This window comes from Trachurus japonicus, chromosome 22 (genome assembly GCF_045865225.1).
Source record: "Trachurus japonicus isolate A0001 chromosome 22, Traja_1.0".
Classification (NCBI taxonomy): domain Eukaryota; kingdom Metazoa; phylum Chordata; class Actinopteri; order Carangiformes; family Carangidae; genus Trachurus; species Trachurus japonicus.
Genome location: NC_140928.1, coordinates 11,185,682 through 11,202,964, shown reverse-complemented (window position 1 = coordinate 11,202,964; position 17,283 = coordinate 11,185,682). Strand labels below are relative to the sequence as shown.

General features: G+C 42.9%; 2 protein-coding genes across 9 annotated transcripts in view; one reads left to right on the top strand and one right to left on the bottom strand.

The window, feature by feature from the left end:
• Nucleotides 1–12,477, bottom strand: part of pcnt (pericentrin) — a 36,265-nt gene extending 23,788 nt beyond the window's left edge. For 3 of the 7 annotated variants that reach the window (XM_085767885.1, XM_085767887.1, XM_085767892.1), the window contains exons 1-16: nucleotides 12,263–12,472; nucleotides 10,982–11,011; nucleotides 8,557–8,733; nucleotides 7,919–8,062; nucleotides 6,971–7,120; nucleotides 5,979–6,844; nucleotides 5,516–5,833; nucleotides 4,825–5,233; nucleotides 4,229–4,639; nucleotides 3,906–4,124; nucleotides 1,803–1,898; nucleotides 1,496–1,639; nucleotides 1,110–1,239; nucleotides 844–914; nucleotides 384–681; nucleotides 36–136 (exon numbers count right to left, since the gene is read on the bottom strand). In XM_085767885.1, the coding sequence (XP_085624011.1) occupies nucleotides 36–136; nucleotides 384–681; nucleotides 844–914; nucleotides 1,110–1,239; nucleotides 1,496–1,639; nucleotides 1,803–1,898; nucleotides 3,906–4,124; nucleotides 4,229–4,639; nucleotides 4,825–5,233; nucleotides 5,516–5,833; nucleotides 5,979–6,844; nucleotides 6,971–7,120; nucleotides 7,919–8,062; nucleotides 8,557–8,733; nucleotides 10,982–11,011; nucleotides 12,263–12,310 (3,612 nt within the window). In that variant the 5' untranslated portion in view covers nucleotides 12,311–12,472. Of the gene's footprint in view, nucleotides 1–35; nucleotides 137–383; nucleotides 682–843; nucleotides 915–1,109; nucleotides 1,240–1,495; nucleotides 1,640–1,802; nucleotides 1,899–3,905; nucleotides 4,125–4,228; nucleotides 4,640–4,824; nucleotides 5,234–5,515; nucleotides 5,834–5,978; nucleotides 6,845–6,970; nucleotides 7,121–7,918; nucleotides 8,063–8,556; nucleotides 8,734–10,981; nucleotides 11,012–12,262 lie in introns of all 7 variants that reach the window. The other 4 variants (XM_085767890.1, XM_085767886.1, XM_085767891.1 and 1 more) reach the window with 2 other exon arrangements.
• On the top strand, nucleotides 10,515–16,527 carry c22h21orf58 (chromosome 22 C21orf58 homolog). 2 transcript variants are annotated; one of them, XM_085767894.1, is made up of 9 exons: nucleotides 10,515–10,715; nucleotides 13,582–13,638; nucleotides 13,796–13,853; nucleotides 14,151–14,224; nucleotides 14,391–14,594; nucleotides 15,603–15,720; nucleotides 15,802–15,890; nucleotides 15,993–16,222; nucleotides 16,315–16,527. In XM_085767894.1, the coding sequence occupies exons 2-9, from the start codon at nucleotides 13,606–13,608 to the stop codon at nucleotides 16,331–16,333; spliced, it is 825 nt and encodes a 274-aa protein (XP_085624020.1). In that variant the 5' UTR covers nucleotides 10,515–10,715; nucleotides 13,582–13,605; the 3' UTR covers nucleotides 16,334–16,527. The 2 variants fall into 2 exon arrangements, with proteins under 2 accessions (XP_085624020.1, XP_085624019.1); XM_085767893.1 differs by lacking the exon at nucleotides 10,515–10,715 and adding an exon at nucleotides 13,378–13,505.
• The last annotated feature ends 756 nt before the right edge of the window (nucleotides 16,528–17,283 follow it).

Genomic DNA, 17,283 nt, shown 5'->3' with positions numbered 1-17,283 from the left:
AAGACATCTTGACTAAATGTTTCCAGTGAATTCACCTCTTGCTGCAGTTGCTGCTGCTCCTCCTCTAGGTGTAGTAGTCGCTGCTCTTTCTCCTGCAGCACTGCCTTATGACTAGACACCAACTCCTCCAGGGAACCTAATCAGCATTCACAACATCAGGAGCACATGATGACAACTTCTATAAATAAGAGCATTAATTAAATACAATGCAAAAGTTAAATGACTATAACCTTGCAAATTCTTTGCTGACAGAAATTGGGGAATCTAAAAAAAATTGCTTTGCCCATCAGCATCAAATAAATGGCAGTATAAAATTCGATGCATAATATAAAATTTAAATAAAACAAATAGCATTTTTCATTTTAAATAACATTGCAACTCACAAGCAGCAGCATCTCTGTCAGCCCAGGCTTGTTTCAGCTCTGCCTCGAGGTTTTGGTTGTCGTCCTTACCGGAGGTCTGGACTTTCTCCAGCTTCGCCTGTGACTCGCTCAGCTCTGACCGGGTCTGTGACAGAGCTACCTGGGCTTCAGATAGAGCTGTGTTGATCTGGGAGAGGGAGGCCTGTGTGCTCGCGAGCTCTGCCTGGGTGGCAGCGAGGCTGTTCTGGGTCTCTGAGAGAGATGTGTGGAGATTTGACTGGGCGCTCTCAGCCTCTTTCTCCCACTGTGACCTTAGAGCCTAGAAAAAATATGGGCAAAAAGAGACCATGATCATCTCAGACTTCTAGTACAATAGAACTAAAATATGAAATATCAATTATAACATTGTTATGAAAATTAGTCAATTAAAAATACAGAACTAAAGTTATTAAATGTATGACAATTTTCCATAAAGATGTACCTGTATCTCTCTGGCGTGTTTCTCCTGCATGGCGGCTCTCTCCTGAGTCTCCCACTGCTGCTTCAACTCATCTGAACACACATACAGTACACACACAGAGTTCACTTGTGTCAAAGAATTCGAAGGTTGCATCTGTTAATGTGCTCTCCTTTTCACAGAGCTAACTTCTAAAGAATAAGGGTGACTCATCCACGTCCATAATGGTGCACACGTTGAGTGCACCCAAGGCAAACATGAACAAGAAAAGCACTCTGGTCTGGACTCACCCATGTCTCGTTGGTGCAGTTCACGCAGTCTCTCCAGCTGCTCTTGGTTCACCTGGGAGCTCTCCGGCTGGGACATGTGGATGTTGGTCAGGCTCAGACGTAAGGCTTTGAGCTCGAGGGTCTTCTGGGCCTTAAGGAAATGAAAGCACAAGGTATGGTTTGTGTTAGTGAGTCTAAAAGTGGCTGCATGCTGGTGGGAAACAAGGGTTGCTATTATTTTTAAAAATGTTGTCTTTATAACTGGAGCAAAGTAGAATGAGATTAAAACTCAAAATCCAGCCCAAATACCACAAAATATCAGACTATGAAATGGGACAGCTAGAAGTATTATTGCACTGCATGCTGTGGCTTCAAATGTTACACTTTGCGGTTTATATATAGTATACCTGTGACTGCTGCAGTTCAGCCTGGTGGGCAGCCTCCATGCTCTCTCTCAGCTCTAGAGACAGCTCTGTCTTCAGTCGACTAAGCTCCTCACTGTGTTTGACAGTCAGCTCCGACACCACACGCTGGTGCTCGCGTTCAGTCACCTGGCGGGCAAAGGAAAAGAATGATATTTATGAAGCTGAAAAATATCTAAAAATGGCACATGCATGCAAAAAGATAACTCAAAATTAAGTCTATATACTCCTAGCATAGCATTTCACACTCTTTGTGAAGACACACAACAGTGAAGTCTTGAATTTCTGATACCTGTTTGATCAAGCTGATCTGCTTTTTTTGTGCCTCCTCCAAAGTAGCGTGCTGGTTCAGTAGCTCTGTCTCCAGATGGGTTTTCAAGTCTGAAATCTACGTAGAGAAACAGATCGATGAAATTAGGAAACTTTATTTCAATGACAGATGTTGAAAAACACGGTACATATCCAATGGGATATGTATGATATATATAGTTCATATAATAAATGTGAGGCAATCTGTGGACTCCTTAGAGTTTTAAAGTCCCACTCCCGCGACCCTTTTCGGCCATTTTAAAACCAGCTCATTAGCCATGCACATTAGCAATGTACCTCTGGGGGGTGGGCGGAGACTGCGCTGCTCTGCACCCGCCCAGCCACCTCCTCGCACCCCACCCCCCCGCTTGCTGACAGCTGGACATTGTACAATTACAGATTCAGCGCTAGAGGTCGACCGATTAATCGTTTTGGCCGATTAATCGGCGCCGATAGGACGTTTTACAAACTATCGGAATCAGTGGAACTTGGCTCCGATAGTGGCCGATGGCGGCAGTTTTTTCCACAGCGCCATAAACTGCTTCTTCCCTGCCGCTCTCTGTCTCTCTGATCACTGAGGGGCGGGGCTGCTCTTCACACACACACAGAGCATGGGAGAGAGAGAGACAGGGCATGTGCAGCGGCAGCAGCAGAGAAGTGACCCAGGTGAGGGTAGGTGCGGTGCGGTGCGACCGCAGTAAGAGAGAGGCGGCAGGTGGAGGGGCTGACTGGAACGAAACTCTCTTGTTATTTAATGAGAAACACTGTATATGTACAGGGTTCCTGCATAGATAATGTGGTGGCGGCTGCCACGCTAAATATCTCACTGCCACCAGCTCACGAGTCAGTGTTTTTTTTTTTTTTTTTTTTCCTCCGGCTTTTTGTGCTTTTATTTTGAAAGGACAGCTAGAGAAAGACGGGAAGGAGGAAGAGAGAGCGCCGCAGAGTTGGGGCAGACGCACAATAATACAATAGTATGGCTCTTTACACTACAAAGTTGGGCTCTATGGGCTCTACTCGACTTGGTTTAGGTCCTGTTCCATACAGCAGAGTTCCTCCTCAGCGGGGACGGGGTCGTCATATCACGGCCGCTACGTGCGTCTCGCTCTCTTTTTTCTCTCCTCCCGTCAGCTCCAAACACACTCGTCCAACTCGATCACGATCATTACAGCGTGGTTTTTCTTTTTACAGTCTATGGGTTTTCCACACAGTAGGCTAATTGTAGTGAAACAGTCACCTGTTAATGTACGGCGTAACCACACCACGAGCTAACATCCTGTTTAGTTACAGTCTCCTCACCTGCAGCGTCACGTCACTACAGCTGTTCTGATGTAAACAAACTCACGTGTGGAGTTCGGCTGTTCGTCACTCACAGGGTCCAGGGATGATTCAGTGTCCCACATCCTTTAGTTTTACACTAGCTAATAGCTATATATTATTATTAAAAAAAAAAAAAAAAAATTAATTAATATATAATTATTTTTTTCGGTGGGGGGGGGGGTATCGGCTGATTAATCGGCTATCGGCTTTTTCCTGCTCCAAACTATCGTTATTATATCGGAATTTGAAAATCCACTATCGGTCGACCTCTATTCAGCGCGTTTAGCGTAAAACTCCACACTGGGATTCGATCCCAGACTGGAGCATAGTCCTTGCTCATGGTGCAAGCTGCTCTACCAGGTGAGCTATACCTATTATACCTAGACAGCTACACCGAGCTGTGAAGGCTTTCACCTCTGAGCCAGATGCAGAGCGGGGCGGGAGCTTGTAGCACTAGTGCCCTCCCCTGGAGCTGTGACACCCTCAACTCCAGTCTTCCTGAAACTGCCAGTTCGCGTCTGCCATTGGTTCACAGCAGTTTGAAGGCAGAAAAACTCTGAAATGCAATTTTGCACTTCCTTCTCTGCTGATAAGTGCTCTAACACAAGAAAAATGCCACAGGAACATGTGAAAAGCTCAGAAAACACGATTTTCACGGGAGTGGGTCTTTAAATAATACAAATATTTATATTTAACTTCTTAGAGATTGACCACATCTCTGTAAAACTGAGGGTGTGTAAAGCTCCTGCAGTTTGTGAAATCCCACCTCTTGTTGATATTTTGCCGTCAGGTCTTTCAGCTCCTTCTGGTGAGATGTCTTCAGCCTCTCTCCAAGCTCTTTCACAGCCAGGGCCTGCTTCTCCAGGAGAGCCTTAACCTCCTCCTCCGCCTCCCTCCTCTGCTCCTCCATGAGATGTCGCACATGAAGGAGCTCCTTATCCTTCTCCTGGCTCTCCTCCTCCCATTTCTCCTTCACTTCAGTCAACTGCAACAACACATTTATACATCATGTTAATGTTCGTGCAATAGTAGGTCAAACTGATTTGTGTGGATCTGAGCAACAGTACATCAGTTGCGCATCGTCCTGACCTCAACGTCCTTGGCTTTAAGCAGGTTCTCAAACTGTTCAAGTTCCTCCTCCAAGACCTGTTCCATTTTTTTAATCCGCTCATCCATCTCTTCCTCTTTCCTCCTGTGCTCCTCCCTCTCACGTGCTGCCTTGACCTGGGCCTCCTCCAGGTTTGTCAGGTTTTGCCTCAGACAGGACATCTGAGATTCCAGTTGAGTCTTTTCTTTCTCAGCACTGTCCAGGCTGCTGTGGCTCTCCTCCAGCTCTCTCTGCAGTCTCTCCATCTCTGTCTGGACATTGAGAACCTGTGTACATGCTGCTTCAAGCTCCTTCAATGTTTCATCCAGCTCCGTATTACTTTGACTTAATAAGGCAGCCTTAAGCTTCGTTTTTGTCTCCTCCAGCTCTGACATGAGATGGTCACAACGGGCCTGTGAAAGAGAGGGGAAATTTTTGTACAATGCATTTTTTTTTTCTTTTTCGAATACTACATCTGCTGTATAATACTATTTCAATCCATCCAAATCAAGCTGGGTTAAAAAAAAAAAGCACACTGTGACACACATGTTTACATTCTTCTTAAACCATTAGCAAAAGCACACTTATGTTGGTATACCTGAAGTGTTTGCATCTGGTTGTCATCGCTGAGCTCTGGGCTCCGTCTCACAGAGTCTGCACTCTGCTTCATCTCCTGCAGAGACGATACGAGCGGCTCCTGCTGTTTTTGATGAGATGGGAGTGCAGCCTCCTTCTCCTGCTCGTTCTGAAGCTCCCCTGCCAGTTTATCTTCTTCCTCTGATGGAAAGTTATCAGCGGCGAGCAGGAGAGTTTCAACAGCGTCCTCTCCCATCCCTGTTACTGCATTTTCTTTCCCTATTTCTTCCATTAAGGCACTGTGCTTGTTCTTCAGGTCGTCTGGGTCAAAGGCTTTTAGGTTCAACTCGTCCTCAAGATATCTCCTCTTCTCTTTTTCCTCTTCAAGTTCCCAGAGAGCTTGTCTGAGTTCCTCTGTTACCTGAGCCCACCTGAGTACACAAACGTATAAGATATTGCATTCATCTAAATATGTATTGGGACGTGTGTATTTAATGTATTACCATTTGTATGTTAAGTGACTGAAGAGCATAAAAGCAGCAGCAGTTAAGATTTAAACATGTGCACTGTGCTTTTATTGAGAAGAAAATAAATATTATGATGAAAAATTTGAGTTGCCACAGGCATAAGAAAGCAACGCAGAGAGGTGTAACGATAATACATGTGTAACAGAATAATACAAACACTGATTGGACACACAATCAATTCCTTACCTGCTCCTGGCCTCCTCTACCTCTTCTGCACTCCTAATGACTTCCTCCTTCAACACATTCAGGTCTCTGTCCTTGAGAGCCAGTTCCTCACGGAGCTCCCCACACTGCTGATTGAGCAGCTCCTTCTCTAGGTCCGTCTCCTCAAACTGCTGCTCGGACAGTTTACTCATGTCCAGGTCTCCAGAGGCGGAGTTCTGTAGCCACTGGGACGGAGACTGAGGGTTGGAGACATCGTGGAGGTTGTCGTTTTCGTCGAGGTGGCGGTTTGAAATTGACAGCAGAGGTTCATCTCCCAGCACTTCGCTGTTCAGCTCGAAACTATGAAGAGAGACACAGATAAATTGGAGGGGATTTAACGAGGTGAGAAAACACACAAGTGATGAAACTTGCTGTAATAGAAGAAAATACCCAAGATGGAAATAGATTCTGCAACGCACATCATTATAATGGGAAGTAGTCTAACCTGTGGTCGGCAGAGATGTCCAACTGACCGCAGTGTTCAAAGCTTTCATTGACTAATGAAGACTGGGAGTGTGCAAGTGGAGCCGAGGACAAGTATCTCTCCATCATAATGTCCCCAGGTATTGATACATTCATACTGTCCTGATCGGCTCCACTCTCCAGGTTGGCTTCATCTATGCAAAAACTGTCATCGTAACTTAAACCAGCTTTTGCCATATTCTGCCAATTCTTAGATGCTTTGAGTCCCATAACCTCTTCCTCTCTAAACTTAAGTTCTTTCTCTCTTTCTTCCAACACCCGCCGGACTCTCTCTACCTCCTCCTTATGCTCCTCTCTGAGCCTCTGCATCTCCTCCTCCTGTGTCCGTCTTTCCTCCTCCAGGTTTTGGAGACGGAGGGCTGTATCTTCTTCCTCTTGAACCCTTTTTCGCAGCTCGAGCACTTCTCTGTTAAGTTGTTCCTTCTCCTCTTTGTACTGCTGCATCTCAAGGCACTGGATCTGGAGGTCTTGCAGTTGTGCCTGCCTTTCTTTCCGTTCCTCTTCATTGCTTTTCTTCTCCTTCTCCAGTATAGAAAGCACATGTTGGTGTTTCTCCATCTCCTCCGCTAGTTCTGCACATATTCGTTGGTTTTTCTCCCTTTCTTCTTCCAGCTCGGCCTTCAGTTTGTGCAGAAGACCGTCCATCTCAGTGTCACTGTCGGTGCCGAAGACTTCAACACGTTCTCCAGTACCCGATCCCTCTGATGGTGCCTCTTTATGATTGAGGTCTGCATCTTGGGAGCAGTGGTCAGGCTGAGGTTGCTGCTGATGAGTGTTAAGGACTTCAGCCCTTGAGTGACTTTTGATGCGCAGAAACTCTACACTGGTCTGTGAAAGACAGTTTGAAGAATACCCAGTTTCAGTTATTGTGCATGTGAATTGTGAAATGCGTATTTTTAGGGCACAAATAATGCTGATACTCCTCTACGGATTAAGCTTTTGAGTGGCACCGACCTGCTGGAGCTGTCGCTGTAGTGCCTGAATCTGTCCAGTAAGTGACTGTGCCTCCAGCTGTACCTGGTCTCTGCTCGCCAGGGCCTCCTGCAGGCTGGAGCTGAGCTTGGCGATTATCTCATTTCGCTTCTCCACAGCCTGTTGTAACTGCTGTAAGTACAAAGTATGAGTCAATTTCATAGCCATACACACAATTTAACATACATAACTGCAGCATACTTTGAGTATGCAATGCATTTCAAACAGTTCTACAATTAAAAACGAATTATTTCCTCTGTTGCCCCACTGACCCAGAAGATACAAACGCTAGAATATAAGACCAACTTCCTCATTGATATAAAAATATTTTGCCATGTGAAATACTACGTTACACTGTGTGGGTTAAACAGGGTATCCTCAGGTCATGAAATAGCCTTAAATAGGTTTGACAACCGACACATTCATGTTACAGATGAACTACGCTGCATTTTCTGATAAGTGCAGCCATGCAGAAGAGGAGACGGTTACATTCCCCACGGCCTGAAGATAACGGAAACAGAAATTTACAAACCATTGTACCTGAGGCTATACAAGACTTCCATTGTCTTGGCGGGTAAACAAAGCATTAAGATAAATCAACCCGTGTGACCAAGCATATCCAAATACACTACAACATGGTATGTAAACAGAAGCACTGATTTACAAGATCATTGTGAGGGACCAGTCTCCACTGTGTGTTTTTATGTTTCTGTGGATCTAAATGCTGCATATGCTTCATGACATTAACCCATCTTCCCTTTTGCTAGTCCTATTTAGTCAAACATCCGCTCACTTAAGCTGATAACAGCAACTAAACTGTGTGTGTGTGATTTAGTCAGATGCTTTAACATGCTCCATAAAAAACGACATATCCTAAAAATGCGAGAAATCCTTTTTTCAGTGTCATGTTAAATAACTGGTTATATATACCTTGAGCTGCTCTTTGCCAGTTAGCGCAAGTAGCTCCTCGTCCCTCAACTCTTCAACAGGGGACGGGCTTCGCTCCAGGATGGTGGGCTGATCCTTCTGTCGCTGGTTCTGCTGAACCTCTGATTTCTCTGGCTTTTGGGATTCCTAAACAATTAAACAGGTAACTATGTTAAACAAGTATTATTTCAACTATTGTAGCTGACACTAATGCAAAAAGAAAAAAGAAAAAAACTCAGTGTAGTCAGTGCCACAGATATGATCATACATCTGATATGGTGGGTGAACTTTCCCTTTAAAAAGGCAGTAAACAGTGCCACAGTTAATCCTGGCCAGGTTGCTATGACAACATGCCCTCCAGGCAATGAGATGGTTAGTGACCCATTTCTCTAATGTATGTTTACCGAACAGGGGGCACGGACCACTTGTTAACGCATAGAGTGAGCAAACAAAATTAGACAAACTGTGGAGGTCAGGCGGCGTGAATGCTTGAATAAAGTCCTGTAGTTAAGCAAATGTGAGCTGCATGACCCATCTGGGCCGTTTAAATTAAACCTACAGTCTATGAATCAGATCTCTTCAGTTTCCTCCACAAACACTATTACTTATGGCCGACACTGTCCAAGCAGTGAGTGACGTACCTCATGGTTGTTCTTGCTGTTCAGCTCTGTGTCACCGGCCGACGGAGGAGTTGGTTCTACGGGACGGCCTTGCGTCGCGCCGTCATTCTGCGCGTCAGTCTGGCCCTTCCTCTTCGCCGTCTTTTTCGGCGCCCCCGCACCGATGCTTTTCGCCCGTTTCTGTCTGAAGCTAGCAAGCTGCGCAGGAAGGACAGCGAGAGGTAGATGGATACATAGGTCAGGACCGCTGAGCACCACCACACTATGAGCATGGTGAAGCTCAGGGGTCAAAGGTGAGAGAGAATCACAGTCCAGACGCGTGTCCTCATTTGAAGAAAATAAGGGTAATTAAAAACATCATTGGACAAAATATGAATATGCAAACAAGTTGCTGACAGTTCCCACTTTAGAAATTAAAAAAAAAATCACAGGCCTTTATTTTGATGAGTCAGAGTTGTGCAGTAAAAAAAAGACAGTGTCCAATGAAGCAAGAAGAAATCCCAAACTCACACCCAAAATAGAGTACACCATAACCTGACAAGTTCAAAATGAGGTGATGAGACCAAATATGCTCAAATCTCCAGATAGCAGTTCCAAGCCCGTGAGAAATGCAGATTTTAGAGACACGTATTAGACAGCCTCTCAGCAGACCAGAAACAGAGCAAGGTTAAAGATTTAAAAAAAAAAATCCAGCTCAGTCACTTCGCAGTTTTCTGCTTGTAGAAAAATCAAAATCAAAAGCCAAGAAGACAGGTAGATGGGAGCATTTTGTAGCAACACAGAGTCTTCTCTGAAGTCATGACAAAGGGCAAACATATCAAGAGTGTAAGCCTGAAAAGTTCATTCTTAGCGAAAAACATCATCCTCAATCAAGCCAGGATATTGAGCTTGAAATCCAGAGAGACCGATTTGGTACAAATCCACCTCAGGCCATTTCTCTCTGCAACACACTCCTCCTCTTTTCAACGCTCTCTCTCTCTCTCTCTCTGTGTGTCTGTCTGCCTCTTCTTTAAGCAGCTTAAATCAGATTACAGCGGTTCACATTGTGACAGAGACCCTCATCAAGCCCTCCATCAATAACTGACAGTCAGTCACCGACTCGCTTTTTCTTGCTGGTGCTCAGACCTGTCAGTTCTCCCTCATCAGGTCCAGCTGCTCTACTGTCCAGTTGTAGATCCTACTGTCTGTAGGGGAGCAGCACATCGGGACCGAGCCTCTCATCCTAAAACCCACTGCCACGGCCAACGTACGGAGCAGAGGGCTCCACAAACTCTGGAGAGTGGATAGCATGTGTCTAGGCTATGGAAAGAGGGTGGAGACTGGAAGATGCACTCACATAGAGAGGAGGAGACAGAGCTCTGTGTGTGGCGAGCAGCATCAGAGTGTGCATGCTCAATTCAATTTGAGATTACATGTCCTCGGGAGAGCTACTTGTTGCTGAGTGTGATGAGTCACATACATGTGCATGGACATATTGTGAGTCCATGTGCACCAGTATTTGTTCTGAGGACATGTTACATGTCTGGTCATAAAACCACATTGAAGGTTTTTATTTCCAATTTGCACTGTGCAATCAATGTATGCAACCATTATACCATATTTCTTATTGGACTCCTTTTCTTTTTAAAACACTCATTCCCTCAGCTCCACCACAATTAAATCTTTCACATTATTCATCTGCTTTCTTATTTACCAAAAACCCCACCCTTTGTGTTCTTCCATCACCCTATTCACCACCTCCGCCTGCCACTACACACAACACATCACATCTTCAAAAGACACATCAGCCAGATGAACTGTGTTTAGCCCAAGGCTGCTTCCGCACCACTGAAAGCCTGACTAACCAACAGGCTGGATCTCACTGTGGCCACATCAGATGTCACTAGACTGAATACTGCTATTGTTTTCCAAACAATGTCAATATAAGACAGGCTGAGGCCATGTTGGGAGATCATTTGTGCTGGTCTGTATAACAAGTTTCATACATATGTGTTATGCTTCCATTGAGGCAGAGAAATCAGAGCTTCTTGATGTACCGAATACAGTAAAGGCAAGTGACAGCACTGCATTACCATGGCAACACCATTCATGCAAGATGCAAGTGCAACATATCTAACCTTACCAAAACTCATGGGCTCACTGCACCACCTGATGGACATAAACCAGCATGACAGTGCAAGGTATGCAGCTCTTTAGACATTCAAATTATAAGTATAATGCAGATTTGATGAAAATTTTGAGCTGTGCATCATTCATTAAAGAGCAGAGAGAGGGCCTCATGTCAAAAAAGTAACAGCAATTATATCATAGTGCAGAAAAGCAGAGGAAAGAGCTGATTTCCCACTTAAGAGAAAAAAACAAGAAGGGTGAAATCCCTCATGTCCACAAACCAATAATCCCATGACAAAGTCACATATCTCAGCCAGTCACCAATTCCATTACTTACCGACTGGTTTCGTGGCATGTTGGAAGATTTCTGTCGTAGGGAATATCAGTGGTTCAGTTTGGGTTGTTTTTTTAATAACATGCACTTAAGTTTAACCTTTAACAACCAGCCATTACAGCAGGGTTGGTACGGTTTTCAAAAGAGTGTTTGCGTGTCATCTTCACAAACTGTGATCCTGAAGTCATCTACAGAAGCAGGAACTATTACAGAGGTGATTTGGATAATAATAAGGTCACAACTGTAAAAGCTGTTGTCAAAAAACTATAAAGCTGTGTAGTTGTGGTCGACATGTAGCCAATTCAAAAGGTGGGTGTGGTCCAACAAATGAGTCCCAAGTATTCATCTCAATGATGTATCACCGTCTACTCAGTACTCATTGTAAACATGTTCAAAGCTGAGTGGTCTCCAGTCATTTGAGGGTGACCTAGTTTTGAACCTCGCTTTCAGACAACATGTCCTGGTTATCCATATGGGGCAACAATGCTTGATTATTGACCCATTACTAATAAAGCCTCTCACTGAGGTAAAATAGCAGTTTGCTTTCCCCACTTTGGCAGCGGCACACTGATACATCTCAAGTATCGATTTGGGATACTTGGTATGTCTTGGCTTCGGATAGCTAAATCAGTTATAATTACAATTGCCAACATCCAACTATTAACTTAGGAATCTGAATAAGAAATGTTAACATTTTCACATCTGTAAGATAGAGACACAGTAGCTACTGGGTGTTGGCGAAAGTTACAATGGCTGCTAAGTGTGTTGCGCACAGCCAGAGGGTTGTACATAGTAGCATCCATATGCAAAAGAGTTGTTTTCCAACAAAAAAAATCACTGCGACGAAAACATTGGCTGCACCTGCACTGTAAGTTACCATAAGAGATGCAATATTTCAAATGTATTTATTTTACATGTAAGATAATGATCTCCCTCTACTCTGCAAAAGTGCATCGCTCTATCCCTGCTGGACTATTGTGCGTTTGCGAAGTGATTCAGTTCATTAGCCGATTATCTAACTCCATATATATGTTATTGTTATCGTTAGCTCAATGCAACCGCTGCTAATGTCCAAACCGCCACATGTGCGCGGCAAACGTGTAAAGTTGCAGGTAATCAAAATTTAACGGGTAGTTTGAATCCATGGCAACGAGTAAAACAAAACAAACGTTAAGAAAATGTGGAGGTTGGAGTAGTTAGCTGTGGACAAACACAAAGCTATGACAAAAGAGTTAGCTAACTGCTAGCACTAGTATTAGCGTGCGTTAAATATTAGCAACAAACCTTGGCTCTGCCTGCTTCTACTTTCCTCTGACGTTCATCTTCATCCATTTCTTGGTTTGAGTAAAAGCATCAAATGTTTAGGACAGGAGTCCTAATTCATTTTTAAAAAGCGCAACTTCCAGCATAAGTTCGCTAAATCTAAAAATCTTTGCGCTATCTTGAGACAACTGTCAACAGATAATATTCAATATGGCCGCCAAGACATTTCGACTCCGCCCTTATCGAGTTTCCTAGAATGAACGGACGAATCAAATCATCACAGTCAACGTCTTCAGCCAATGGCGGTTGCCTCAGTTTAACGAATCCCCGCGTCACCGCCAATCAAACATGTTGGATTGACGGGTGTTGTAGCCAATCAGCGAAGACCAATACAACACAAGTTTCCATTCACTTCTGCTGTGAAAGTGAATACTTCACTTGCTGTGGAGGTTTTATGGCATATAATAATAGACCAAAGACATTACAAAAGTGAGGATGATTTCAAATAATAATGCCGTGAATCTCCCACTTTACTTGATAGCCTACAAGTGCAGTTGCTAAGTAAAACAACCATACAAACAAAAACAGTTCAAATGGGTAGGCTATTTGGTTATCCCATTCTACATTGGCAAGTTTTGTGTTCCAGATATCTTGGAGAACCAATGAATGCTGTCTCCTTTATGATCCCAGAATGTCTCTGTGATGTTGAGATGTCTCTTGGGACTATGCCATCTGTTGTAGGCCTGGGACTTGTTCCAAGGGGTGTAGCAGATATCTGGGGTCAGTGTCATGAACAATGCATTTTGGGGCCTGGTTGTAGGCCCTGGCCTATTGGATAAAACTGAGTAAGAATCTAATCTAAAATGCCCAAAACAAATTTTGTATACATAATTTACACAATTTAGTAAATTCAACGCTACATTTATATAATCCCTAACCACAGTAGCTAATTCTTTGTTAGTTGTAGGTTAGGCCTACTTGTAATAGATAGGCTAGGCTATGCACTGGCTATATCTAGGCCTACATATATTGCAGTATGAAATTATAGAATATATCCAAGCAGGGTACTTGTGTCCAGTATGTAATGGCTATTTGAATTTGAAAGAGTCCCTGCCTCTTCTCTCTCTAGAAACCATCCAGGCATACCAGTCATGGTTAAGTGGTAAACAGGTGTGTCCCTGGCAACCACTGTGCAACTTTGGTCTTGACTCAAACACACAGCTGAACAGCACAGTTTGTGTGACTCCAAATGCCAAGATTTCAGGTAAATTGGATATTATACGCATATACACATGTAAATCTGTGTCTAATATTTCAACTGATTATTGTCATTTTCTTAGGATGGCAGCTCTGTGGTTGATCAGATGACAAGACTCCAACTGAAACTACTGGAGAAAGTGAGTGAAACATTTAGTCTACAATTTATTGCTCGTTGACTTTTTCAATTAGAATTTTCAAATAAAATAGTTAATCTGCTCCTCATTTGTCTGCTTAAAATTATAGAAAATAACCTAAAACTAATCTTCAAGGATCATTCTTTTCTTATATCATTAGAGACTGGAAAACCAAAGGCACAACATGGATGACAGAGCAGAGTCTGCCCAGTCTGCAAGTAAGACATCAAATAATTATTTGTGATAATAAAGCATTTTGAGTGTTTATCTCCAGTGTAAAATGAATAACTTCCAAATATGTCATTTAATCATACATTTAATCTGCAGTAAATGGATATGATGTTGAGCAGCAAGAGGGAAGGAGTGTTGGGAGCTGATGAGAAAGGCAAAAAATAATTTTATGTACTCAAAAAGTAGAAACAGTTAGAGCAAGTTAAAGTTATAAACGGGTGACTGTAAAAAAAAAAAAAAAAATCCAAGGTTTAGTTTGTGAGAAGATGAATTTCCTTGCCCAGGAAGCTACGACGGTGAGATGGATGCACTGCACCGTGCACTGAGGAGAAAGCAGGACCTGCTGCAAAGACTGAGGGTCAGTACAATTGGTGTTCTTATTCACATACTGTTTATCTACAGTACATTCAGAGAAATTAACAAAATAAATAATTAGAGAAATACGGATGAAATTTCCAAGAACAGAGAGCATTGAAACAGTGCAATTTTTGTCTTTTCACTTGTCACTGTGTCAATCCCTGCAGGAGCAGCATATGTTAGAAGATCTCAACAGACCTCACACCTGGGGAGGGTCACAGAGACGGCACCAGTCACACTTTGTTGCTGCCCCTCCACCACCGCTCCCACCCATGGTGCCCACCCACGTCCACCACCCAGAGCCTGTTCTGCCCATCCTGCCGCCTCCACCCCCTGCTGGGCCTCAGCCTCCGCGCATCATTCAGCAGACTGTGAGACAATCAACTTTGTATCCACGTGGCTTGTTAAAGAATTATTTTCCTCTTTCTTCTTTTATCCTCTGTTTTTGTTCATCAATTTCTTTGTATTTGCTATTTGTTTTGTTCTTTTCATTGTGTATTTTGGCTGTGAAGTGCATTGAGTTGCCTCTGGCAGGAAATGTGCTACATAAATAAAATGTCTTTTTCATGTGTAAGCCATTTGTTACTGATACCATTACAGAATAACAATGAGACCAAGAATAGTGTAAATTAAAGGTTGAATATGGAGAATGGTTGTTAAAAGCTATATTTTTTCAAAAATAATACATCCACGGGGTGTTCAGAGGGGAGCAGAATACTAAGTATTTATTTTCCATTAAAAAAAATATATTTAGTCTGAATTAATTAAGAAATTTTGACGGGTTCGACAATGACTTCCTGTTTACATCGTACCAGCCAGTAGCCAGTTTGCTAAACCTTCTCCCAGTCGTGTGCATTTGTTTTCAACAAAGCCTTTTATAATCAAACGGTGGATCAATGGATTATCATATAGGCCTACATGTTAGGATGTGTGTATTTGTGTAGTCAAATCTGTCATAAACAAGAGATTACGGTTTATGGGGCATGTTTGTGTCAAGTTACAAGTAATTTATACCATACCATACCAACTTTATTTATAAAGCACTTTAAAAACCCAGTGGACCAAAGTGCTGACTTTATCTAACATCACAATTAGTCCGAAGCTGTTTAATGAAGACAAAAACGAAACATAAGGTAAATATCCTGCATAGTTCTCCTCTGTGCTGCCATGGATGTATTATAATAGACCCATGTGCTCCTCTGATCAGAGTGGCGTGGCGTCCCTAGCAATGGCGTGTCATACTTAGCAACAGTCTGGCAACCGACTGCTGGAATTACTTTTCTGTTGTTGCAATTCTTATCTTGATCAATAGATGGTGGTATTCTACTCATTCTCCACTGACTTAACATCAACCTTCCTCTCTCTCTCTCTCTCTCCAGCTACCCCAGCAACCTGCAACCATCATACAGCAGCTGCCACAACAGCAGCCACTGATTGCTCAGATTCCCCCACCTCACCCATACGCTGCTGCACCACGTTCAGGCAGCATCAAGGAGGGTGTGTTAATGCAAATAGGTATCTTATTTAAGTCTCTCTATATTGATACTTGTATGTACTGTATGTCTTTTTGTATGTTAGACATGGTGGAGCTGATGCTGATGCAAAATGCCCAGATGCACCAGATTATAATGCACAACATGATGCTGAAAGCCATGCCCTTCTCACAGGTATACAAACAGACACTCTCCGACACAATATAGAGTAGGCTACAGGCATTATGTTTTGACCCTTCTCTGCCTTGCAACAAAGTCCCAAATCTGTATTTCCAGGAAGGCTACCAGGGAAACCCTATTTTTGTACGACAAGATGTCAATCCACGGGGAAGTGCTGTCCATCATCATCATCACTACGGTCCTAACCCTGCAGCATCATTTCTGCCCCCCATCAGCTACCCCACATGGATATCAGGCGTGTCGTCTGTCCCAGCAGGACAAGCTGGGGAACACCTAACCTCCTTACACCATGCATCAGCACCTATTACACTCCCACCACTCAATACGTAAGCATCCGTAACGGCACACATATTCTTCAAGTATACGTGGAGTATACAGTATATTTATACTAACAAAACATTTGTCTGTTCATCTACAGGACTCAAGTTTCTCTCTGAAGGCCTCTGTTGTTTCTTAATTTAAATGGATAAGAGTTTTTTGTTTTTGTTTTTTTGGAAAATGGTGTAGATAATTCCAACCTGGAAAGTGGCCTAACAAAAACCTAAGAGGGACACATGGCACATGCACCAACAGAGTGCATTTAATGTAAACATTACTATTATCCTTTACGGTTTTCAAAATGTGTCATTTGAATAAATCCAGTGTAAATATACACTACTGCATCAAACCTTACGTATGGTCAATTCTTGTATTGTATTGTATTTTATTATGAAAGATAAAACAGCATATTAAAAAGTGGAACAACAACATCAACAACAACAACAACAACAAAAACATACAAAGTATACAGTAGATAAAGCAAATGTGAAGGAGAAACCAAAAGAAAACCCTAAGGGCTTGTCAAGTGGTCCTCCTAAAGATAAACATTCAACATAAATTAAATTTACAAGAAATTCTCTTGTTGAACACTTCACTGTGAGCTATCCTCACTGACAAATGGCGTTTTTTGGTATGTGAATAGATACCATTATATTTTTACATTTTCCCAGTATAATAGGAGGATTATATTTATATATCATATATCTTTTTCTTTTTTATATAGAAGATAACCCAATACCCTATTGCAATTTTTCATGAAATATTAAGTCAGTACAGAGCTTAGTGTGATGCTGATCCTGAGAGAAGGGATGCATATTTGCAGAAAAACAGACAGACGTAACATGAGTAGCCAGGGAAAGTGAATAAAGTGAGAGGATTATGTGAAAGGGGAAAGAAAAGGAGACAGACTATGCCTATGTCAGAACAGAGGGCAAAATAAAGGAGACAGTGTTGCCTTTCCAAAAACAGCCACAAGATGTCCCGCTAGTCCACCGCCACCTCAATCAAAAATGGATGCACTTCTGGTCTTGATTGGCGTCACTAGTCCCCCTCTCTCCTCCCTTTACTC

Bases quoted from the DNA above. Each gene is read 5' to 3' on its own strand.
- c22h21orf58 (XM_085767893.1), top strand. The intron at 14,225-14,390 runs GTCAGTACAATT...CAATCCCTGCAG, and splicing joins ACCTGCTGCAAAGACTGAGG to GAGCAGCATATGTTAGAAGA. The intron at 14,595-15,602 runs GTGAGACAATCA...CTCTCTCTCCAG, and splicing joins CGCGCATCATTCAGCAGACT to CTACCCCAGCAACCTGCAAC.